The following is a 25657-nucleotide window of genomic DNA, read 5'->3' as shown; positions in this document are numbered from 1 at the left end:
AAGAATTTGGTGAGAAGACCCGGGAGAAGCGCTCGATCGGCCGTAGCGGCGGCGGCGGCGGCGGCGGCGTTGCCTTTAGCCGCTGAGGCAGCCTTCGGATCTCCCGCGGTCTCCGTTTTCCCCACCCTCTCGGTTCCGCCAGCGCTTTACCTGCGGCTTTTCCCATCGCCCGTCTCCTCTTCTCGTTCCTGGCGTGGCTCCCTTCTCTCTCTCTCACCTGGGCCCCCTCGGACTGCACGGCAGCCCTTTGCACTCGCCGCTTCTCTGCGATTTCCTCCTGCTTCTCCTCCCCCGCTCTCTCTCTCTCTCTCCCCCCGCTTCCCTCATTTCATTTTTTTCCCATTTGATCTCCGCTTTAACTTCCCTTGCTTGATTTTCTTGTTCTCTCGGGCCGGGTGGCCCTTGGATTTTTTTTTTTTTTCCTTCCTGGCTCCGTATAAATCACTCCACGCAAACTTTCTTTGCCTCGATCCCATTTATCCCGAACGCTTTTCACTTCCTGCTTTGCCACCAGTCCTTTCCCTCTGCTCTAATATACATCGGGATTGTGCTTTCTTTCTCTGACTCCTTCACTCTTTCCCTCATTGTTACCTTATGTTGTCCTGCCTCTCTCTCATCACTTTCATAACTCAAAAGCTTTAAGCCTGCACTCCAAATGTCTGATCCGAATAGTGTGATTTCTACTCCTCACTCATCTCATGCTCCAATCCCCCTCCCTTGTCTTAACCAGGTGTCCCTTTTCTTTTTGCTTTGTTTCACTCCTTTCCTAGCACTTTTATGCCTACCTAAAATAGGGAAGAGTTGGCTTCAGTAGCAACAACGTTAATTAAGAGCCGAAGAAGCTTCTTGGATGAGAAGCGAAACGTCTTCAAAGAAAAAAACCAGAAACTCCAGTTCCCTCTTGAAAAAGCACCTTTGGGACAACTTCATTAATTGTTCTCAAATGCTGAGGCGGAAGCTGATGTGGTTAGTATCTGGATCTTGACCATGGCTTTGCTGAGCTCTGAGGGAACAGCTGAAGGGAGCTTGGGGACCAGTAGCAACTCTTGCCCACTGTGGACCGTGTTGTATGACTATGAAGCCACTGGAGAAGATGAGCTGAGTTTGCGTAGAGGGGAAATGGTGGAAGTTTTGTCTAAAGACGCAGCAGTGTCTGGAGATGATGGGTGGTGGGCAGGTAAAATCCATCATCGTCTTGGCATCTTCCCAGCAAACTATGTGACTTACCAGCCAGGCTGTTACCAACATCCCCAGTTAGGATTGTTGGAGAAGACTGGGCATCAAACCCAAAATCTGACCACTGGTGATGGGCACCCTGTAGATCACGAAGACCATATGGGTTCTCTAGCAGAGATTGACTTCCAGCATCTGGAACTGCAAGAGATTATTGGAGTTGGAGGCTTTGGTAAAGTTTATAGAGCAATATGGAAAGGCCAAGAAGTTGCAGTGAAAGCAGCGCGACAGGATCCAGATGAGGACATCATGGCCACGGCAGAGAATGTGAAGCAGGAAGCAAAGTTCTTTTCCATGTTGAAACATCCAAATATCATTGAACTTCATGGTGTAAGTTTGCAGGAGCCCAACCTCTGTCTAGTTATGGAATTTGCCAGGGGAGGACCCCTCAATAGAGCTTTGTCAGGTACTTTCCCCACCGCTAGCGGGAGCCACTGGGGCCGTCGCATTCCTCCTCATATATTAGTCAACTGGGCAGTACAAATTGCTCGAGGGATGCTTTACTTACATGAAGAAGCCATCGTCCCCATTCTTCACAGAGACCTCAAGTCAAGTAACAGTAAGTATTTTGAACAGTTTTTTTTTTAAAAAAGGACAATTTATGCATACTTTCCCATGTTTCTATATTATATTAATGAACAGAACTATGAAAACTTTTATTTATAAACTTTGCATTGCAAAAGTGCTATTTAAGATGCTTATCATTTTATACTTTAAGAATTGATTTTTTTTCAGTTATCAGATATGTACAAGTTCATTCCACCAAATTGAATCAAGTCTTTTCTCCTCTTTAGTAACAATAGTTATACTTAAGCATTTCGATACTTACTTGTGTTTGATTTCTTGGAAAAATGGAAATCTTCTCATGATTCATATGCAACAGGGAGACCTGAAGAAGTCTCTTCTATGAAATCTTGGCTTTTCTTATGAGTTATTAAAACTGAAACCTTAAGGAACCAGTCCCAAGAGCATATAATTTTGAATAGTCATAAATAGAATCAGACTGTAAGTTTTGATCTTGAATTCGGATGGCATGCTTACTTATTTTATGATGATAAAGTTGATAAAGTATTTAAAAGTCATATACTCAGAGATTCTTTGATGAGAGTTTGGAAGAAGCACCGACTCAAATGGGATTATAAAATACCGCTATGGCTGGATCTTGGTCATACCTTGTGGAATACAAATATAATGTCACTCGGGGGGTTTTTATACAAAGAGGTTCTTTTTACAGATGCGGGCAGATGGCAGCTGAAGACATTGCAGACACTGTTGGACGAAGGGATTAATTTAACCTGGTTACAATATAATCAATTACAAATGAGATGGAAAGAGGACCAAAAAACTGGTATTATGTTGCATGAGGAAGAATTGGTTAGACATATAAGAGAGAAAGGTCCAATGCATATTAAAAGGCTTTATAATGTTTTGTTAGAAAGAGATTCAGAAACGGAATTAGTTAAAGATTGTATGATTAAGTGGGCACAGAATTTTGAAGAACCAGTGATGCTGGAAACTTGGGAAAAAATTTGGGTTCAGAATGTTAAATTTACACAGTCGCAAAACCTGAGAGAAAATTTTTATAAAATGTTTTATAGATGGCATTTAGATCCTAAAAAGTTGTCATGTATGTACCCTAATGTTCAGCCAAAATGTTGGAGATGTGATTGTGTAGATGCTACATATTATCATGTTTGGTGGACCTGTAGGAAAGTTAAGGCTTTTTGGATAAAAATTTGGTGGGTCATGCAGAATGTTTTGAAGAAAAAAATTCAATTTTCTCCACAATTGTTTTTATTGGGTATAGTTAAGGGTTTTACACGGGGTGAAATAAAACTAATATTGTATATGATAACAGCAGCTAGATTGTTGATAGGTAAATATTGGAAGAATGAAGCTTTGCCTACTATCGAGGAATGGACTTTGAAGATGGCCAGCTTTGCAGAGAAGGCGAAGATTTCAGCGTATCTAAAAGATTGTTCACAAGAGACTTACGAATGGGAATGGAAAAGGTGGATAGAATATGTTTAGAACAAATACCAAACCAGAAAGTATCAAATAGCTTTTATTTGAAAATAATGTATTAGAAATATTTTTATGTAAAGAGACAAAGAGGAAAAATTATATAGGGGGAGGGATGGGTTCAGGTTTATATATTAGTGTTATTAGTTATGAGTATGTAATAGGGAAGTCTGGGGGGGGAGGGTTAGGGAGGGTTAGGGTGGATGGGAAGTTTGGGGAGGGAGGTGGGGGGGGTGAAAAAAGGGGTGAAAATGTAATTGTAAAACTTTTGCAATAAAAAAAAAAAAAAAGTCTTTTCTCCTCTTTAGTAACAATAGTTATACTTAAGCATTTCGATACTTACTTGTGTTTGATTTCTTGGAAAAATGGAAATCTTCTCATGATTCATATGCAACAGGGAGACCTGAAGAAGTCTCTTCTATGAAATCTTGGCTTTTCTTATGAGTTATTAAAACTGAAACCTTAAGGAACCAGTCCCAAGAGCATATAATTTTGAATAGTCATAAATAGAATCAGACTGTAATGCTATTATGTAATTTTAAATGTGTTGCGTGAGTTGTAATTATTAGCTGGATAAAGTAATGATGCTGTCTAACTCAGCGAATTGGTATTTTTATTTCATCTTTTTAGAAGAAAGCAATGATAGTTTACTATGCAATCTTTTCATTCTTTTCACCAGTATTCACTTAAGGCATTTAATCCAATTTTTAAGCATAGAAAATTTTAAATAAAATAGATAGGGTGATAATTAGAATTACTGATTTGATGCAATATGTTAGCAACACCTAGGGTGTTCTTTATGAAGAAAAAGTAAGTTTTTTAACATTGATTGTCCTTCAGTTTCTGTAATGGAACTCCTTGAACTTTAAATGAATTATTTTCATTTTAAAGCCACACCCTTGTCCGACACAAATTTCTTTAGAACATATAATAATGTTTATATTCATGATCCCAAAATACCCCTAAAATTATATATTGCCATTTTTGGTTTGTGTATTATATACATTTCTAGGTTTTAATAAACACTATTGTATGTGTACCAGTTCCATAGGTGAAGTTCAACTCATGAGATTCTTTTTTTCACAAGAGACAGAAGAAACATTTGTGATGGGAAGCTGTAGCTCCTACCTCATAGCTGGTTTCTTACATAAATGAATGCAAAGTGCAGAAATGAAGGCAATAATAGGATATAGGAAAGAAACAAAACAAATATGCACTTCCCTTGCAATAAGTAATTGAAACTATGTTGTCTCTGCTGTTTTATTCCTAATCTGTAATTTGGATTAAAAACAAAAGATACTCTTCAGTCAAGATCAATGTCTAGTGAATGTGTCCTTGTAGTTATTCTTGTTGGCATGTTGGAAGTCATGTACCATTAACTCCTTTGTTTTTCCAACTACCTTCCCTAGCCAGGAGCCATAGAATTCCTGGGTGACTATAAGCCTGAATTTATTTAGTTTCCATCATTAGACAAGGTCATCTAGGTTCTACTACCTGCCCAGCCATAAAATGGACAAGGATCTTGCAATTGTCAGCATTAAAACATTCATAACTATGAGTGGATGGCATAGTCCTGATCCAGGCACAGCCCATCTTATTAAGTGATTAGGGGCAATTTACAGTTCATTAGTTCATCTCATGCCTGTTAAATCTTCTCTAGACAGGACAGATTTTGACAGATAGGAAGCAGACAGAAAAGCAAAATGTATTGATGAACAAAATCTATATTGCCGATCAGCCAATATGAAAAATTGGGATTCAAGAATTTTCTGCTTACACTGTACTGAGTTAGATTCAAATTTAGATTCAGTCTTATATAAAACATAGTTGGTTGGCCTTATATAACATAGTAAATGAAAAGTGAACAAACTACATTTTATCTTAGAGCAGGTCACTGGATTCAATTCATAGCTATAAATATAGAAATCTCTTGTAGCTATTATTAGATGTATAGTCCCAATTTTAGAAAAGTAGGAAGACATGGTAGCCTGCTCCTGTAGAAACTTTAAAGCAGTTAAAATCTACATTGTAGGGAGTTTGTTGATTATTAAGAATTAGTATTTAGCTCTGTTTGCATATTTTTATAGACTTGATGGTCTATAATGATGGTTCATATGTCATTCATTCATACACGTTAGCAATATGCAGCTATTTAGAAACAAAGTGGAGAATATACTTTAGAAGGGATGTGAATGCATTCACTGCAACATAGGGCACCTCCTTAAAGAGGCTATACCTTTCCTAGGTTCACAGAGTAGCCCCACAATTCCAGGAAAATGATATTTCCATCAGGGATGCCATCTTATTGCAGCACCCCTAACTCCCTAATGTGCATTTTGCTATGAATACACAGCTACTGTGTTTGCTTGGGAAAAATCCATAGGTTTTTGAAGAAGACATCGACCGATGTCCCAAGCCCACCCATATCTACTCCAAAACACCTTTTCCTTCAGAATCAAATATCTGCATGTAACTAACAATGGCCAAATATATTTCATTTGGTTCGATTAGGCGCATCCATTGCAAAATAGATGATCCTCCCAGAAATAGAAAGTTAGGAAATCCCTTCAAAGTAGGATTTAGAAGAGCACCAGTATGGCAGAGTGGTTAAGGTTTTGGGCTTGGCTGAAAGTCATTCTTAGCAGTGGAAGCTCACCTATGACTTGGGTCTCTCCAATCAGTAGTTCTCTCCCAAACCTAGCCCACAGTTTGTTTGGAGGAAAAAAAAAACCAGGAACAATTGGCAAAACATGTGCAACTGTGTCATCCTGTGTATGACATGACTTACATACCTTTGTCAGACCTCTGAATGCAACTTGAAACCTGGCATCTGACACAAGTATGTAAGCTGCAACATTTGCATGATGATGTCACTTGTCAATTGGGCACAATTGTGGTTTCCTAAGGATATTGCTGAATAGGAGGAAATAGAGTATACACCACCTTGAACTCCTGGAAAAGAGGCAGGATGTAAATCTAACAAATACATACTATATGTACTGTATCTTCAACATGACTACCCCCCTACCATAGCCCATGAGTGAAATATGTCTAAATGTAATACAATTATGGGAATCCTAAAAGAGACCATCAGGAGAGCTGGAGTATATTCAATGAAACATACTATAGCCCTCACAATTTGCTAAAAGTTTAGTCAAAGCCTATACCCATGATGGCGAACCTATGGCACGCATGCAAAAGGTGGCATGCAGAGCCCTCTCTGCGGGCACGCGAGCCATCACCCCAGCTCAGCTCTACCGTACATGTGCGCGCTTCCCAGCCAGCAGATTTTTGGATCTCTGCCATGCATGCGTGGGGGGCGGCCAGGGGCGGAGCATGTGTAGGTGGGTGGGGGGTTGCGCGCATTGCATTATGGGTTATAAGTCCAGGGAGGCCTACTAGGTCCAAAGCAGGACGCTGGGGTTGTGGCGTGGCCTGCCCTGCAGCCTGTTTTTGTTCCCAGGAGGTTGCAGGGAGGCCTACTAGGCCCAAAACAGGATGCTGGGGGAACACGGGGGAGGGCTACGTGCGTATGTGCAGGGGGAAGCATGGGGGGAGTCACATGTGCACATGAGGGGTTCAACAAAAAGGTTAGCCATCGCTGGCTTATACCATTTGTCTAAAACTTTACTCTGAAAAGTTTTATAATGAAATCAATCCTGCAGCCTCTGTGGTATTTAAATTGGTGTGTGGAGTAATGTAGACGCTTCTCCATTGAACACTTCACCAGTGCAAGGTTGTCGTCAGAGGCTTAAGGTGGTCCAGATCAGGAAACTAACTGCAAGAAGAACAAAACTAGGTTTTACTGATTTAGACTACATTAACAGAATCAAATATTCACAGTAACATTGAGCTCACTTCTACAACTGTTCTCCAGAGTTCTAGGACTTCCTTATGGGTCTCCCTTCTAAATTCTAAATGACTATTTAAGTAATTGAAAAAAAGGATTGTGGACTGTATTCTCAGTTGCTCATAAATAGGTCACAAATAGGATCTCAAAGCATTTTTCCCCCTGCTATGTCACGGTGGCTCAGTGGCTAAGACGCTGAACTTGTCAATCGAAAGGTCGGCAGTTCAGCGGTTCGAATCCCTAGTGCCACATTAACAAGGTAAGCTCCTGTTACTTGTCCCAGCTTCTGCCAACCTAGCAGTTCGAAAGCACGTAAAAAATGCAAGTAGAAAAATAGGGACCTTTGGTGGGAGGGTAACAGCGTTCCATGCACCTTTGGCATTTAGTCATGCCAGCCACATGACCACGGAGACATCTTCAGACAGGGCTGGCTCTTCGGCTTTGAAACGGAGATGAGCACCGCCCCCTAGAGTCGGGAACGACTAGCACATATGTACGAGGGAACCTTTACCTTTACCTTTTTATGTCCCCATGATGCTTCCCTTATGAAGTTATTCAAAGTTAGGTGTATAAAGGCTGTTAAATTTCGTGGTGCAAAGTCTGCCACCATAGCAAGTGTGGGAGGTGGTAACGGTTCAAATCCTACCCCACAGCCCTGGAACTTATTGTGTGGCTTTAGTTTGGCCGCCCTTTTTGAGCCCAATCTACATCATAGGACTGTTGTTGTGGGGGAAAATATTTGAATGTTATGTAAATCAATGTTTCTCAAACTCAGCAACCTGAATATGTGTTGTTGGCTGGAGAATTCTGGAAGTTGAAATCCACACATCTTGAAGTTGCTAAGACTGAGAAACAGTGTTGTATAGCATCTTCAGCTCCTGAAGAAAAGCAGGATATAAATAGAATGAATGAATGAATGAATGTATGTATGCTGTTTTAGTAATTACCGTTTGTTTTTTAATCATCTTTTGAAAGAAATGTATGTGTTTCTATTAAGAGGAGATGTGGTTTGTATTTGGTTGAGTCATGAGATGTTGCAAGAAATTATCCTGCTTATAGTCATAAATTACAGAATTCCATTATTTGATAAGAACAAGTTTCAGTTTAAGGACCTACGTGTGTAAAATCTTTGTAACCAGCAAAAGTCTGCAACAGCCTAAAACAGAATATTCAGTATTTTGTTTTTATTTTCAAATCAAATACCTGTGCTGAGACTTGGTGAACATTTTATATTGTGGATTAATTAGAAATTAATGACACAAATACAACAAATACTCTGTGCACAAAAATTGGCAGGTTTTTAAAACATCCCATTATTCTTGTTTTTCTTGTGCATAAAGTTATTTTGCTGATGTACAAGAGAGAAGATGTGTGATAAAGAATCCTTTTGGAATTTTGACAGGGTTTGCCAGATTCCGTTGGCCTATTACTGACAGAGATTTTAAAATATTAACAGCAGGAAAAACCTGAGTTCAAATAATTATAATGAATTAGCAGAGAAACAAAGCAAAGAATATTATGATGGAGGACTGTTTTTATACTGATTTCCTATCTTCCAAAGGTTTGTTTATAGATGTGATTATTTGTTCTCTCTCTTGCTTTGCAGATGATTCAGTCTATAGCTGTTCTAGACTCTCTTAAAATCTGTCAGATTAAGGGAGGGGGGAAGAATTTATGCAATTGGATAGAGATCAGAGTATGCAAACTCAAAATTCACAGAATATATTAGGCAACATTAGTGAAGCTAGTCTTTTATCTTGTTCATACCTGTTTCTCAGTTAGGTTTTTTAAATTCTCTGTTGAATGCCAACATATAGAAGAATTCTTTGTTGGCAAAATTAACCCCAATTTTTTTCTGTGGCAGAAAATTCTGTGGGAGAATGTTTTAATGCTGTCCAGTTAACACAAATACTATTCATATATATTATGAATGTATAATGTTATACTATTCTACTGCACTTTTTATAAAGAAGAAAGACTATTTCAGTCTCTGCTAGAACTGGATAAAAATTATCTCAATGATCATCTGCTTATTATGTCATAGTGGGCTTTAATTTAAAAATTAGGGAGAAAGCTGTCAAATTCTTAAATGTTGTTATCAGTGCTAGGCCATTGGTGGCTAAGTCTGAATTTACTTGTATTTGTATACTTTGTATAGTTGGTTAACTATTAAGAGTTAATGATGAATAAAGCATCCTTCTCAGTCTGATGCCTTCAGAGGGCACCAAATTAGGGGAAAGCTTGATAAAAGACTTCTAGTTCAGGTTCAGGTTCTCAGTTTCATATAAACTGAGATACCTTTCAAGAGAAATGAGCTACTGTATATTGATATTTTGCTAATTTCTCATTTCAAACCGTTGTCAAGAAGTCTCAAATCTAACAATTTAAATTATTGCCAGAAACATTTCTTTAAATTATTCTTTTCATAAAGAATAATACACATATTTTCTAAGCAATTTTAGTACATAGTAATCACATCTCGGAGATATAGGTTTAGTTTTTAGACAATACATGCCAACGTTACAATTCTCGTTTCTTTTTTCACATCAGAGTTCATTAAACACAATTGTGTGGCGAGTCATTTTATTTAGTAACAAAACAAATATGTAGTTGTTAAATCATTAGGAGGTGAACCAGCTCCAATTCAATTAATCATGGATGTCAGAAAACATTTTTGTCATGATGTGCTAGGACAATCATCACCACAACCACCAAACAGGATTTTAAACTGTGTGAATATAACTTGTCTGTTCTGGTTAGCCTTCGCTTAACAAACAACCCAAACTAAACCAACAACATATACATGGAAGGACCATGTCTTCTCAATTGTCAAGTAAAAGCCAGCCTGATTGATGCAAAGCAATAGAAGGTGGGATAGACATATTATAAAAAGTTATTAAGAAATAAAAATTAAATTGGCAATTTCAGTGAAATCAACCTTTGGAGTTTTAAATATTGGGTGGTTTATACAGAAGAACATGGTGTTCTTCCATTTTGTATGGACATGAAATACCAGTTCCCCTGCTTTTCCAAGTAATTGTTACTAAATTGGAATGCATGCCACTTATTGTCAGCTTTAAAGCAGCACATAAGGAGAAGAAAATAAGGTTTCAATTTAAAATGAATTACTATAAAGAGAGAAAAAAGACACTGAATATTGCAGAAGAGGTACTGCTGTAACAATAAAGATGCTTATCCTCTGGATCTTAGGTGGATACGAGTACCCCTTGACTTACAACCATTCGTTTAGTGACTATCTGAAGCTACAAAGGCACTGAAAAAATGATGTTTGACTGATTTTCACACTTATGACCATTGCACCATCCCAATGGCCACATGATCAAAATCACATGGCAAATGGCACATATTTATGACAGTTGCACTGTCCCTGGGTCATGTGATCACCATTTCTATCCTTCCCAGCAAGCAAAGTCAATGGGGGAAGCCACATTCACTTAACAACCGTGTGATTCACTTAACGACTGCAGCTATTTGCCTAATATTTGTGACAAAAATGGGACAAAACTCAATAACTGTCTTGCTTAGCAATGGAAAACTCCATTGTGATGTAAGTCGAGGACTACTTGTACTTCCGTATAAAGTAAATAATACATTTTACTCTTTTTTTTACATCTCATTATCAAATGGACCAACAAAAGGGAAACTGTAAAGTTTATTTACTTGTTGTATTTTGGCTATATTAAAATGAAAATTCAGTAACGTATCAACCAAACTTTTATTCAAAAGGTTAAGACAGGGGTCTCCAAACTTAGCACCTTTAAGACTTGTGGACTTCAACTTCCAGAATTCCTCAGCCAGCAAAGCTCAGCAAAGCTGGCTGAGGAATTCTGGATGTTGAAGTCCACAAGTCTTAAAATTACCAAGTTTGGAGACCCCTGGGTTAAGAGAAGCACATCCAAATGTTACGCATAAGGGAAGGTGTATTTCTTTAAAACAGCATGGCTAGAGTATTTAGTAACCTGGAGATGCTACAAGTACAGGCATGCCATCTTCAGTATCTCCAAAGAAGGATGCTGCTTTATTCAGGCAACCAGGCTTTGTATTTCTTTAGCGCTGTTTGCTATTTTATGCACAGGCTTGTCGTACAGTAACGGGAACTTTATTAAACTATTCTTGGGTAAGATCTCTTTCACAGTTTGCAGCAATGACAGGTTTGTTTCTTCTACAACTCATGGTGGACGTTCTAGATACATTTCCTGAGAACTGAATGAATGTGCTCACTTTTCATTTCACCTTCTGTACTTGGCCCTCTCCAGACCCTCACATCTCATGCACAAGTCCAAAACTTAACATTTTTTGACTTTGTATTTTTAAGGATAAGCATTAAGGTCCTGGTGATGTATGGACTCTGTGCCTGATGTGCAGAGTAGGACTGACCACATCTATTATTCCAGATTTCCCTAAGATGCATAAGTAAAACTTAGACTCTTTTATTTGAGTTTTTCACCGACATCTTGCATATTTGACTTTTCACTGATTTTAAGATACAAAAATGTAAAAGAAAGAAAATACAGTGATACCTCGGTAAAGGAAAGGTTCCCCTCACACATATGTGCTAGTTGTTTCCAGCTCTAGGGGACGATGCTCATCTCTGTTTCAAAGCCGAAGAGCCAGCACTGTCCAAAGATGTCTCCGTGGTCATGTGGCCAGCATGAGTAAACGCCAAAGGTGAATGGAACGCTGTTACCTTCCCACCAAAAGTGGTCCCTGTTTTTCTACTTGCATTTTTTACATGCTTTCGAACTGCTAGGTTGGCAGAAGCTGGGACAAGTAACAGGAGCTCACTCCATTACGTGGCACCAGGGATTCAAACTGCTGAACTGCCAACCTTTTGATTGACAAGCTCAGCGTCTTAACCTCAGTCCTCGTAATTAATTGGTTTCCAGAAGATGCGATGAGTACCAAATAAATTTGTTCCATAAGGAATAATATAAATAAATTTAATGCATTCCCAAACCAAAAACAATGCACATTTTAAGGCAATGTGTAAAAAGATAGGATTGTATATCATTACATGAGAAATAAACCTAAAAATTAATAAATACCTAGATTACCATATTTTTCCATCTATAAGATGCCCCCATGTATAGGACACCATCGGTTCTCCTCTCAGACCCCCGTGTATAAGACGCCCCTCAATTTTAGGTAAATATTTTTAAGAAAAAGTATCATCTTATACACGGAAAAATACAGTAAATAAAATAAAAACTTCACTTTACCTGTACTGATGACAAAAAAAGTGCAAAAATACACAAAATGACCACAAAAGTTAAGAAGACCATGAGGGGATGTGTACATGCAACAGAGACCATGTGATTAACATGTGACTGCTTGTTTTGGCTAGAAAGGGTAGAGAATCACGAGGAAACTGACACTGCCCAAATCTAGCCTGCATGTTGAGTACCAAACAAATGACGAGTAGCAGGACAAAATTTTCTCATCAAAATGTGTCGAGTACTAAATTCGATGAGTTTAAAAGTTGAGTACCAAGATATGACTGTATACAAGAAACTGAAACAAACAGTAAGAGAAACAGAAATCAAAGAAAAAAAATATGTTATCAGATGTACAGAAAAGAACTCTGTTTTTAAACACAACATTAAGCATAGAGCACATGGAGTAATAAGTGAACCAATTTGGTGTAATTGTTAAGATACCAGACTAGAAACTGGGAGATTGTGAGTTCTAGTCCTGCTTTAGGCACAAGGCCAGCAGGGTGATCTTGGGCCGGTCACTGTCTCTCAACCCTAAAATATAGGCAAGGGCAAACCACTTCTAAAATGTTGCCAAGAAGACTGTAGGGACTAGTCCAGACAATTAGTCAATAGTTAACGTTGACTTAAATTGCAGAAAATAATAACACCAAAGCTTCCCAGAGTCACTTTTCAGAGTGAAATGGGCAGCGTATAAATTTAATGAATAAATTAATAAATAAATAAGACAAAACATGGAGTCATGTTGATCAGACTTTCTATTAGATTGATAAGCAACCAATTCATATGCAGTGATTTCAGTACAAGACTGAATCATAATAGGCTGTTTGTGTTTTGCTGTATTCCTTGCTTGATAAAACAAAGTTTTTCATGCATTGGTAAATTCCCAGTCCCTGGTATATAATTCAACACTATGCTGATATCTTTAAATACCATTTTCCCCAAACAATATTAAAAGATCGATGGATATTTATCTAAAATGGGTCAGTGGTGGGACAAGCATGTATTATACGTGTCTTATCATTTTACACTTTCTGAATAGCTACTGTATCTTATTCTAAACAATCTCTAAGTTGTCCAATAAAGGAAAAGAAGTTTATTGTTGAATTTTAAGATAATAAACTACCCTTGGAGAACATGTGGAAGATATAGCTGGTGCAAAGTGCAGTAGCACAGGCAATTTTGGGAGGGGCCAAGAATGGCCCTTGTAACACCACCGTTCCGCGAACTGCATTCGGTGCTAGTCTGCTTCCAGGTGCAATTCAAGGTGTTGGTGATCACCTTTAAAGCCCTTTATGGCATGGGGGACCAAGTTACTTGAAGATCTTCTCATTCCACTGGGAGTGGCCCATCCCAACAGTCCTGGCAGAGGAGGCATGCTGCAGATCCCGTCTGCCCGATTATTCTGGCTGGTGGGGTCTAGGAGGAGGGTCTTCTCTGCTGTTGCTCCTGCCCTCTGGAACACCTTGCCTCCCAATGTGAGGTTGACCCAACCCCTCCTATCCTTTCATAAGGATCTAAAGACCTGGCTCTGCCAGTTGGCCTTGGGCCCCACTTGGGGAACAGCACAGTGGGGGTGGTTGATTAACAGCAGATCCCACCTCCCCCCACTCTGCCCCTGTTCTCCCCATCTGTGCTTAGGTTTTAATGTTTGATTTTAATTATGTTTTAATTGTATATTTTTGTTATTGTAAGCTGCCCAATAAGATGGTAAGATGGGGGAGGGAGGCATTAAATGTTAGGAAGGGAGGGAGAGAGGGAGGGAGGGAGGAAGGAAGGAAGGGAGGGAGGGAGGGAGGGAGGGAGGGAGGGAGGGAGGGAGGGAAAGAAGAAAGTCCCGTAACTGATTTTTTTTTTTTGCAATAAGGTTTTTACGTTCCAAACATAAATATCTTGCAAAATAAATGTTAATATATATAGTGCTTCTTTTTAGAATTATGTTTTCTGTCTTTATAAGCCACTAAGAGTTTCCTGGGAAATCAAACACACATTCTGATAACACAGCTCCAAAGCGTATAGGTAAGGGGCTCTTTCCTTAGCTAATTTGGGAGCTTCCATTCAATCAGTGGCAGACGTGCCAATATTGGCAGAACAGCTTTGCTTTGTTCTTTTCACTGCTAATGAAATGTTTGTTTTTGCAGGTGTGCTTTTAACTCAAGCCTGATAAGCCAGCCTTCTCTTTGCTTCCTCCAAAACATTGCAGCAGCCATGGCTTGGGTTCTGTAACTTGTTATTCAAGAAATGAAACAACTTGGAAACATTCTGTATAAGGCTATTGTTAATAACCTAACTTTTCAGGGAGTCAACTTGTAACACAGTCATCAAGCTTTGCTTTAATCAAAGGCACAAAATAGGAGTGCCACCCTTAAAGTATGTCAGCTGATCTTGACCAGTGGGACATGTGTTACTTGTAACTCATACTTTCCTAAGAAGTATGCTAAATTACTAAATTTGGGTGTTTTTTCTGCAAAGAGGGTAGCTCATATACTTTCTATTCTGAGCAAGGGATTACTTAAAATACAGAGATAAATAGAAGCTTTTCTTTCTGTGGTCTAATAGTGAAAGACTTCGATTTACCAAAATCCATTGTTTTATGTCATGAATCCAACCAAATGAAGGTATTTTTTAATTTTAACAACTTGCTTTGAGTATTTCTAACCCACACCTACCTGATGTTCCATGATAAACCTTAATAAAGATTAGGTAGATTTCTAAAAAGATGACTAGGCATGTTCTAGAAGAGTTATTAGACTGTGATGTGAGTGGTGGTTAAACACACCCTATCTTTAATTGACCCGTGCTTTTAAAATAGGATTAACTTTATTTGACAATTGTAGATTTTAAATGGTGGTAAACATGGCTTTAGTGAGGAATAGCCTTAAGTGTAAGCCATAGCTAGAGTAAATATTTGGGTAGAAATTACTGACAATTTTTGTTAAGTCTAGATGTGAACCTGACTAGGAACAAAATAGAAGTTTGAAAGAAGGACAACAATACCAGACGTGTTTTCTACATAGTCCCTTCTGAAGGGACACTATTCATGTACTTATTATTTTAAAAATATTTACAATATTTACAATATTTTAAATGGCATACAGTATTCAAGCACTCTCTACCTTACTTCTCTTTTGTGAACTGTTTATCTTTTATGCTTACTCCTCAGTTACTGTATGTAGTTACGTTTATGATATGGAAGAAATGGAATCCAATGTTATCCATCAGCAGAAGTAGGAAAATCCTACTTAGCAGAACCAGGAAAAGTTTTGGTACTAAATACCAAATATTTTGATATTTGTACATGGGTAATAATAGACATCTAGTTGAAGTAAGATAATTGAGATTAATAGTTTGACTCTTTTTGATGATGAACAATAATCTTAAAACCTTTCTATTGTTGCCAGTAGTCTTCCAAGCTCAACAGCTGCTCATTATGATTAAATCCATTTACAGCAATGGGATATGTCATAAATGAATATGCCCATCAGTACTATCATTTGAGGGGGGTTTGTTGGGACCCCATCCCCAAAGATACATTGATTTTGATGGTTTTATTGACAGGGCCAATCATGTCTAATTATTCAAGGTTTGAATTTTGATGATTGTACAGCTTTGTTTTTATTCATGCATATCCCCCAAATCTATTGGAATCGGAACAGATTATAATTACAGTTAATCAATAAAGTAAGTGTGAGAGAAAGTTGGAAGAAAGTTATGCTAATAAATCTATGTCTTGGTTTTCTAGTTTAGTGGGTGTGTATTTATACAGTGGAGAAGAACAGAAATGTCTGCACGTATCAATTGATAAGGACCAGAGTTAGCAATGTTCTGACTAATAATCAAAGGTTGTGTGCAAATGAGAGCCAGTATGGTGAAGTGATTATGAAATAGATTGGCTCTGGAGAGGCCTGTGTTCTAGCTCTTAAATACTGTACGTGACTTTGGGCCAGTCACTCTCTCAATCCAACATACCGTATTTTTTGGAGTATAAGACACACTTTTCCCCTCCAAAAAAGTGAATGGAAATGTCTGTGTGTCTTATACAGTGGGGGGGAGGGGGATTGGTGCAGCGCCGATCAGCTGTTCCAGAACGGGCAGCAGCGGCGAACGTGCCATGGCTCATTTGCTGCCGCCACCCATTTTCCGCTGCCCAAACATACACTGAACAGGAATTGCTGCTCAGATTCAGTTTTAGCTTATTTTGTTCCATCCAGACAGTCACCAGGTATTGGGACAGGACAATAACAGCATCTCCTGTCTGACCCAGAATGGTGATGTACAGTTGGGTATCATCAGCATATTGTTGTTAAGAGATCAGTCTTATAGCATTGGGAAGACAGATGTTTGGCCCTATTTATATAGTGGATTGATGCTCCTTGTGAGTGAAGAACATTTTGCTTATAGATATAAGATTATGCATGGATGAATGATGAAAAATGGGCCAATAAGGAATAAAGAAAAAAAAACCAATGATGTCACCAGTGGATAACCTGAACCAGTGGATAGCAGGAGCTTCAGGTTGACATTAAAAAACAGCAGAAAAAATACCAAGTCCTGTTCCCAACCTCCCCCAAAGGAATAGCTGTCTCACCAACCTCTTCTCCCCTTATGTCAAGTGGAAATGCCAGCTAAGGAAAGAATGGAATAATTGTAATATAAGACTTCTCTTAGCTGGCCCAGAGGGGATACCATGGTTGATGGTGCTGAAAGCCACTGAGAGCACAGGAAGCATTTGCCACTTTTATTCATAAAACAATAAACCTGAACTTTGACTGAAACAGGTTCAGATAGCCTCCTATCTCTAGACTTCTCCATGGCTGCCAATGACCACAATCTCCATAACCTTTATCCTGAAAAGAAAAGTTAGAGACAGAGTTATAGTTATTAAAGACTGCTGGGTGCAGATAGGGCCTCTGAAAGTGGAAATATATTATAGCCTATTTAAAAATTGCTGGCAACACCTCTTCTTGAAGAAGAGATTGATAATTTTCTGAAGCCATTTTATCCCCTTTCATATTTCAAAGCTGACAGCAAGGGAATGGCTCACATTCTAAGTGTTAAAAGCCTCTTGGCTTTTTAAGAGGCCAAATTGAATTCCATTTAATTAATATTTAGAAAGAGCAATTATAGCACATAGCGACTTTTAGATTTGTTGCAGAGTTGTAACAGGATTGGGTGGACTACAAATATAAAATTAAACAGAGTCTAATCCAAAACCACAGAAAATGTGATTTAAAAAAAAATGTGCCAGAGGACATTCTGTTAATTTTGATGTAATAGATTAATGTGTCTACTCTTTGTGCCAAGAGCAGTGGAATTTAGTTGGCTTCACGATTCTGAATAGACAACAATAGAATAAAGGGAAAAAAGAATTGAAATTCTTCATAGTTGAGAAGGAAGCATTCTAACCTTATCAGTGATATAGTATTATCTTGTGTCCTCCTCTGTCTCCCAATAAGCTACCTCCCCAAGGCCAGTTTCAATGCACATAATCAGGTTAAAGATATCTACTTCCACAGTGAGCATATCAATTTGTATTTTGTACTTTGCATTCTGCATTTTTAGAACTGGGGGTGGCGATTATCAGCCATTGCATTATTGGATAACATTTGCCTGAAATGGATCTCTAGGAACAATATACACCTTCAGTCATCTGTAGTCTTCTCCTCTTTGGATAAACCAATTATTATGGCAAGATGTAAAACTGATAGAATTTAAAACTGGTAATATTTAGAAAGGTGCAATATAACTTGTCATATACTCAGGTGTTAAATAGATTTTAAACTCATTGAGTTCAATGGAGCTTAGACAGGTACAGCCTAAATATACTTTACAAATTTAAATATGTAAAAGGTATTTAAGCTTGATGTAAGGTTGAATTATGATCAAGCAAACCGCAGCACTTTTTGAAATGATGCCTCCCTCCTCCTTTCACCCTGCTTAATCAAATCTGTCCCATATTTTAGGGCTCCTTAGAACAGATGTTAAGATGCCTGGAGACTGCAGAGGAAATGGAAGCTTGCTTTTTTCTTGATACCATCCCATGAACTGACCGTTTGGATTCAACCCTAATTTTAGTTCTGGAAAAGAACTTTTATGTGCACAAATTGGAATTAATATTTTGCAAACAAACTGGGTTCAACCAGTCACCCTAAGTGCACATGTGTGGCATCAGTCACTTGTGGAATTGGTTGTCCATTTGTTTTTATTTCATGATTTACGGCTAAAGTAACTTTCAGATTCTGTGTATGTTTGTCTGTTTCTGGGTATATATACTGAGTTTCAGCTATGTATGGCTGAGTGTACAGAATAGGTCCAAGTTGTAAAGGTCACTTGTTTTGATATGAAGCTAATGGGAAGCAAATATCTGTAGAAGTGCAAAAGGGATGGCCTCATACAGGTTGCTAAGCAACAGACCACAAGAATTTGTTCACTCACAAGGCTATGTCGCCTGTTCAGTTTGTTTATGTCAAGCACTCCACCACCCAGAATGACAAACGAAGGTAAGGTGGTGGGGGAAACGTAGCATGTCTGTAGCGGTTGTAATTCTTCATTCTGCTTGTGGTGGATAAATGGTTCTGCACCCCTGCTCTTTTTGTCTCTCCTCCCTTAGGGAAAAAGAAAATAGAAGACTGGATGGCTGCCAATTATCACCTTTCCAAATCAGATTGTGTTTGGTTTCGGTTAGACTGCCTGACTGACATGGAATTTGTGGAATTCCACTTTCCATGTGTGGAATTTAGAACAAAACCTCTTTCATTAAAGTACAAAGGCCATCATGTTCAAATCATTAGTTTTACGACATGTTCTTGGGAGTAATTATTGCCAACTTGGGCACTGAGTTTCGTTAAACTTTCTTTGGTATTTGATTTGTGCTTCAAAACAGGTTGATAATATGTATTACTTTTTCAGAAATAGTAAAATATTAAACATGTCCCACAGTTAGAAAGATGAGAGGGCATTAGCCTTTTGCTTGAATCCATTTCACGGCCATAGCTACTTTTAACTAGTTACTGGTTAATAGCGTGTTGCAGTATAGATTACCCAGAAGAAAACACCTTAATCTCAATTTACTATCTGTAAACCAGACTTTGACCTGTATCTATCAAGTGTTCTTGAACACAGTTGCTGCCATTAGCAAAGATATATAAACTAAATGCAAAATGCGTATGAATTAGTCCGGAATAATATGTCGACTTCTGATTTTTTGTTCCCTTTGCATGTAGGGTTCCTCATTCTATAAACCTGATTTCCCCTGTTTTGTGAATACGTTTCAGTGATCTTCATCTCAAATAACCTGGAAAAAACAATATAAGGCAACTCATATATTCTTTCTCTAACGTCTGACTGAACAATGCCACTGTGTTTACATGGCTCTATAATTCAGTCTTATAGCATTAAACATAGCATAGTAGCTGAAGGAAGAATCTGAAAATAATGAAAATAATGTAATAAATAAATACATTTTAAATCAAAATTATATATTGAGTTTTCAATTAAGCAGAGATAGATTATGCTTACATAGTCTTGGTTAGTACAATTGACAATGAAAACATTTATGTCTTTTACAGTACTGTTGCTTGAGAAGATAGAAAATGATGATATTCACAACAAAACTCTGAAAATCACAGATTTTGGCTTGGCAAGAGAGTGGCACAGAACAACCAAAATGAGTACTGCAGGCACCTACGCATGGATGGCTCCTGAGGTCATCAAATCATCCATATTTTCTAAAGGAAGTGACCTTTGGAGGTAAAGTGTTTAAATGACTTCTATATAACTAAATAAAATTTGAGTCAACCTTATGTTCAATGGTTTTCTCCTAGTATGCATGCAAAATAACCTTAACAGGTTCTATTTTTTATTGGCAAGGTTTTTTAAAAAAAATAGGAGATGCTTAATTTTTAGATTTAAGCAGTAATTGCATAGTACTTTTAAACTGTAAAGGATTTCAAAGTAGTATAAATAATAAACAGGCTCTGAAACTCATTGAAGCCTAAATAATTCTAGATGTGGAATTTTAGACGTTACTCTATGGATTCTGTGATAGGAAAATGCAATTTTGTGAGTACAATAATTCACAAAACCCTCCCATGTATTAACAGTTTCTTTTACTCTATAAGTGTTGTGTGTGGAGAATAGTACACATGGTTCTTAGCCATAGGGCTGTTGGAGACAGTACAGATAGTCCTCGACTTACAACAGTTCATTTAGTGACTTCAAAGTTACAACGGCACTGAAAAAAAATCTTATGACCATTTTTCCCATTTACAACTGTTGCAGCATTCTCATGGTCACATAATCAAAATTCATATGCTTGGCAATTACGGTAATTCATATTTATGACCATTCCAGTGTCCTGGGGTCATGTGATCCCCTTTTGTGACGTCTGACAAGCAAAGTCAATGGGGAATCCAGATTCACTTAACTAACTTAAGAACTGCAGTGATTCACTTAACAAGTGAGAGGAGCCTGGATAGCTCAACAGACAGAGCACTGTAATTTAACACCAGCTGTCTGCAATTAAAGTAAGATCGAATCTCGCCAGGCTCAAGGTTGACTCAGCCTTCCATCCTTTCTAAGGTAGGTAAATTGAGGACCCAGTTTGTGGGGGCAATAAGCTGACTTTGTATAAATATACAAAAGTATGAAGGCTATTGCTTAATGCACTGTAAGCCACCCTGAGTCTCCGGAGAAGGACGGCATATAAATAAAAAAAAAAAAAAACACAAATGTGGAAAGAAAAGTCATAAAATGGGGCAAACCCATTTAACAAATGTTTCACTTAGCAACATAAATTTTGGGGTCAATTGTGATCGTAAGTCGAGGGCTACCTGTAGTGAGTTTGCACATCACTCTAAGGTTTAATGTGGATTGATTCACTGTTTTCTACACAACATGCTTAAATAAACCATAGTTTAGCACAAGGTACAAAGGCCCTCGCCTCCTTCCAATCTTTTTGCTGGAAGATGAGAAGGCATATCTGGAACGACAGGTCTACTTCAGAGAGCTTTTTGTCAGGCCGACAATATTCTAAAAGTGATCTAATATGCTCTTTAATTAAATGGATGTATGCTGTAATAAATCTGATACTCGTGTATTAATAAAGGTGGGTTGAAATAGCTCTCAAAAACGTAATAACTAGTGACAGGACGATATGAATTCGACATTAAAAAGTAACATTTTATGCCAAGAGACAATAATACCAAATTTAATTATGGAGAATAAGCCACTTTGTCAAGTTCTTTGGTTTGAGCAGTTATTCTGCCTTGGCTTCCTGGTTTGGATACATTACTTCCGATTTTCTAAGTTTTATAAGCTGGATCGAAGACAGTGTCAAACCCATGTTTAAAAAATAAAAAACAAAAGAAACATAGGGTTTATATATTCTTGTAATGCAATTACAAAGAGGCCTTCTAAGGCAGGGGTCTCCAACCTTGGCAACTTAAAGCCTGGCGGACTTCAACTCCCAGAATTCCCTAGCCAGCTTTGCTGGGTGGAGACCCCTGTTCTAAGGCTTTATCTTCTACTGTATATTACCATACTTGCCATGTTATCCAAACCAAGTGCTTAATGGAAATAAGCTAATGTCAAAAAAGGTTAAACTGTTGTTTGTTTAATTGTGGTTTTTTTAAATACACTGTCTTATTTGACCAATTCCTAGTGCACTTTTACACCTGTTCTTATCCTACACCTATGTGAATTGGTGGGTAGAGCCCAAAAATCAGCAAGGAGTCAACCAGGAATGCACAAATCAAGCAATGGCTCCAAGCAGTAGTTTCCTCACTGATCCCCTAGCTGCTCATCCAGCTAATCCAAAAGCAAGCAAATCCTATTCTGTGGCCTTGAAAAGTATGCATTCCACTTCACAAAACTAAATATGTTCCCACTAATGTTTAAAGCTTTTAAAATTCATAACACTCTGACCAGTGGTGGGTTCCTCCCGGTTCGGTCTGGTTCGGCTGAGCCGGTAGCGGTGAAGATATGACGTCACCGAACCGGTTCTCCCCCCTGCCCTCCCACCCACTCCCACCCACCCACGTTATTCTTACCTTTTATTTGGTCCCACCCCCAATCTATTGCTGCCTCCTGAGTCCCAGCTGATGACTAGAGGGAAAAAAACTGTTTAAACTCTTGCTGCGGGGCTTCAAAGGGCCGTCCTACAGCTGATCAGTGTTAAAAGCAAACAAATGAGTCGGGTCATAAGTGTGAGGACTGGTCGTAAGTGCGAGGACCTTCCAGAAATGACTCTGACCAGCTAACCACGCCCGCCTAGTCACATTACCTCCAAGCCACACCCACAAAATAAGCCACGCCCACAGAAACGGTAGTAAAAAAATTTAGAACCCACCCCTGACTCTGACTAATCTGAAATAAAAGCCAAACCTTCTGAACTCCCCTCAGCTATTCTAGTAGCCAACGAGGAGGAGAAGCACCTAAGCCCAACGTTTGCATGTACACGCTTGTAATTCTAAGCCATGATTTAGTATAACATCTAAAAACAGCCACGAGAGACATCAAGTCTACCCAGAACACAGAGATTATTTTGTAGACAGAGTCTATACAGCTTCAAGCTCCTCTACAAAGCCTCATGGGTCAGTTTTCCTTTTCTTAAAACAGAAGAAAGTGAAAGCTGATAATTAAAAACTCTGGATTCCCTTTGTGCTTCTTTGCTCCTTTTGTACACCCTTGATTATTATTTTCCCTGTAGCAAGAAAACGCAGAAGCTTTTTTGTTATTTTTATCTTCAGCATTCTTTGATCTTTAAAAAGAGAAAAAATATTACACACCCATGTTTATTCTTAACTTGTTGCCTACTAAACTTAAATCTTTTTTTTTTTTTAATGCATTCCACCGTAGGAAATTTCTTAAAGTTTTTATGCATCCACTTGCTTAGGAACAATTTCATTTAATTCTTTTTGAAGGTGAATCAAAATGTTCTTAGCACTGTAGGCTGAGTTGCATACAGAAAGGAGTGGTTGCCAATGGCTCAGTTTCAGCGTAGTTACAATGCAGGAAGATAAACTATCATTTTTTTCCCCTAAACAATTTAACTGCAGGCCCCAGTTACTTTCTGTTATCATCATGCCCTTTGAGAGTGAATTCCTTTTGAGGCTTTGCACCTTGACATTACTTTTGATTCTTGAATATTTGCTTTTCCTGCTTTTTTTTTTTATCTTGCATTTTCTTAAGTAATTATGCAAAATAGATATACAAAGATGGAACTTGTTTTCTGCTTAGTAAGGCCCATGAAGGAGAATCTGGTTGTGCTGTTCTGATCTGCCCTTCCCACACACTGAATTGATAGTATACTGGCACTTAAATGGAGATGAAGCCTGTGTACATCTCCCATAATCCCTGAAGCCTTTTTGCTAAATCAACAAAGGAAACACTGATTTCTTGTTTAAGGAAGGGGAGTAATGATTACACGGTGATATGCTGAGGCCTCCCATTTACATACAGATAAAGCAAGGCAGAAATGGGTGCCATTTGCTGCATGTTACATTCATTGCTAGTCTTTTTGTACACTGCTTCAAATCAGTCCTAATGCTAATGACATTTACTAGGCTCTGTCATCTTAACCCTAACCCTAACCTTAACCTGATTTGGTGGCTCAATGGCTAAGACACTGAGCTTGTCGATCAGAAAGGTTGTCAGTTCGAATCCCGAGTACAGGTCTCCTGCGTGAGCAGGGGGTTGGACTAGATGACCTCCAAGGTCCCTTCCAACTCTGTTACTGTAAAAGAAAAAAAAACTCTGAAGACATTTCATTTTCAATCCTTATGGGTCGATCGGCTCAAATACACTAGTGTGAAGAAAATCAACCAACTTCCCTCAAGCTCAAGAACATTTTGCAAACCAGCTTCACAAAATGCCCCACCTAACACCATAAGATCATCAAGCCTCCTGTAAAAGAAGTGATAATTTGTTCCCTTTTGCAACTGAAGAATAACTAAATTTCAATCCACTTCAAGTAAAGTTTTACAGAACAACAGTGAAATACAAATGTTGGTGTATATTATTCTGGCGGAAAATCTTGGGGGGAGGAATAATTTAATTGCTTGCATAATAAAACTTTTCTGGATTCTAATATCCTGGAGGTTTAATATGTTTCATTTTGCTGCAAGTGCTTATAGTATCAAATCTATTTTGGGGAGGATGCAGTCCATTGCAATGGCATTGTTATAGAGCCGTGATGGCGAACCTATGGCACGGGTGGCACACGTAGCCATATCAGTGGGCATGCGAGCTCAGCTTCCGGTGGCGGAAGTTGGCAAACGGGCTGTTTTCGGCCTCTGGAGGACCTCCAGGGGGGTGGGAAAGCCATTTTCGCTCTCCTCAGACTCCTAGAGAGGCTCTGGAGCCAGGTGAGAGAGAAAAACAGGCCTACCGTGCCATTGCTTGCCAGGAGTGGGGGAAGCGGGGGGTCGCATGCACGGGGGCGGAGTGCATAGAATTATGGGTGTGGGCATGTGTGCGCGTGACTCCCCTGCTCCCCCCTCCTGGCACGCGATGGAAAAAGGGTTAGCCATCACTGTTATAGTGCATCCTTCCTCAGCTTGATGCTTGTAAGATATATAGGATTTTAACTTTCTTCAAACAGCAGCATGGAAGTTGGGGGTTATGGGAAGTCCAACATATCCCAACGGCCCCAGATGCCCTCTTCTGGATGTTATTTTCTCCCCCTACTAGAATACTTTCTAGGCAGACTGCTGTCCATCCCTACCTTAAGGAAATCGTGTCTTAGCATTACACAAACACAATTAACTGTTTGAAAATTTATTTATAGTTATGGCGTATTGCTGTGGGAACTGCTTACGGGAGAGGTTCCTTACCGTGGCATTGATGGTCTTGCTGTGGCTTACGGCGTTGCTGTCAATAAGCTTACTTTGCCCATTCCATCCACCTGTCCTGAACCATTTGCTAAACTAATGAAAGGTACTTGTGCTGCTTATTAAGACAGCTGATGTAAGATTGCTTGCATGTTCTCTATAATATCTGTGACTCTTAACGTCAGTGTTTCATTCGGTACTAGGCTAACTTCTATTCAGAGGCAGAAAACATTTTTCCACTCCACTGAAGTCTTGTACTAAATATACTTTAATATACTTGGCACTGGTATATTAAATATGCAGTTCATTTTTTTTTTTTAGAAAGTTGCATTCATCTTTGCAAGCACTAGCCTGCTTATTGATTCAATCAGTTATAATCTACCTTTCTTCCCTAAGAAGCTCAGAGCGGCATTAAAGCCTCACAGCAACATGAGATATAGCTTCAGTTAAAAGAGTGTGAACTATCTAAATGTTACTTTGTGTTCCAC

The 25657-nt window shown here is 38.6% G+C and overlaps 2 protein-coding genes across 2 annotated transcripts in view; one reads left to right on the top strand and one right to left on the bottom strand.

Moving 5' to 3' along the window:
• Positions 1-166, bottom strand: part of PCNX2 (pecanex 2) — a 115383-nt gene extending 115217 nt beyond the window's left edge. The window contains 2 exon segments of the mRNA XM_070950838.1: positions 1-133; positions 136-166. Of these exon segments, the coding sequence (XP_070806939.1) occupies positions 1-133; positions 136-166 (164 nt within the window).
• A 938-nt stretch (positions 167-1104) lies between these two features.
• The window catches only part of MAP3K21 (mitogen-activated protein kinase kinase kinase 21), a 45187-nt gene continuing 20634 nt past the window's right edge, over positions 1105-25657 (top strand). The window contains exons 1-4 of the mRNA XM_070950851.1: positions 1105-1237; positions 1322-1792; positions 19908-20088; positions 25127-25275. Coding sequence (XP_070806952.1) covers positions 1120-1237; positions 1322-1792; positions 19908-20088; positions 25127-25275 — 919 coding nt within the window. The 5' untranslated portion in view covers positions 1105-1119. The remainder of the gene's footprint in view (positions 1238-1321; positions 1793-19907; positions 20089-25126; positions 25276-25657) is intronic.

This window comes from Pituophis catenifer, unplaced genomic scaffold, assembly GCF_029215685.1.
Source record: "Pituophis catenifer annectens isolate HBS135680 unplaced genomic scaffold, rPitCat1.0.hap2 SCAF_1, whole genome shotgun sequence".
NCBI lineage: Eukaryota > Metazoa > Chordata > Lepidosauria > Squamata > Colubridae > Pituophis > Pituophis catenifer.
The sequence above is the reverse complement of the archived record's forward strand: the minus strand, read 5'-3'. Positions and strand labels throughout refer to the sequence as shown.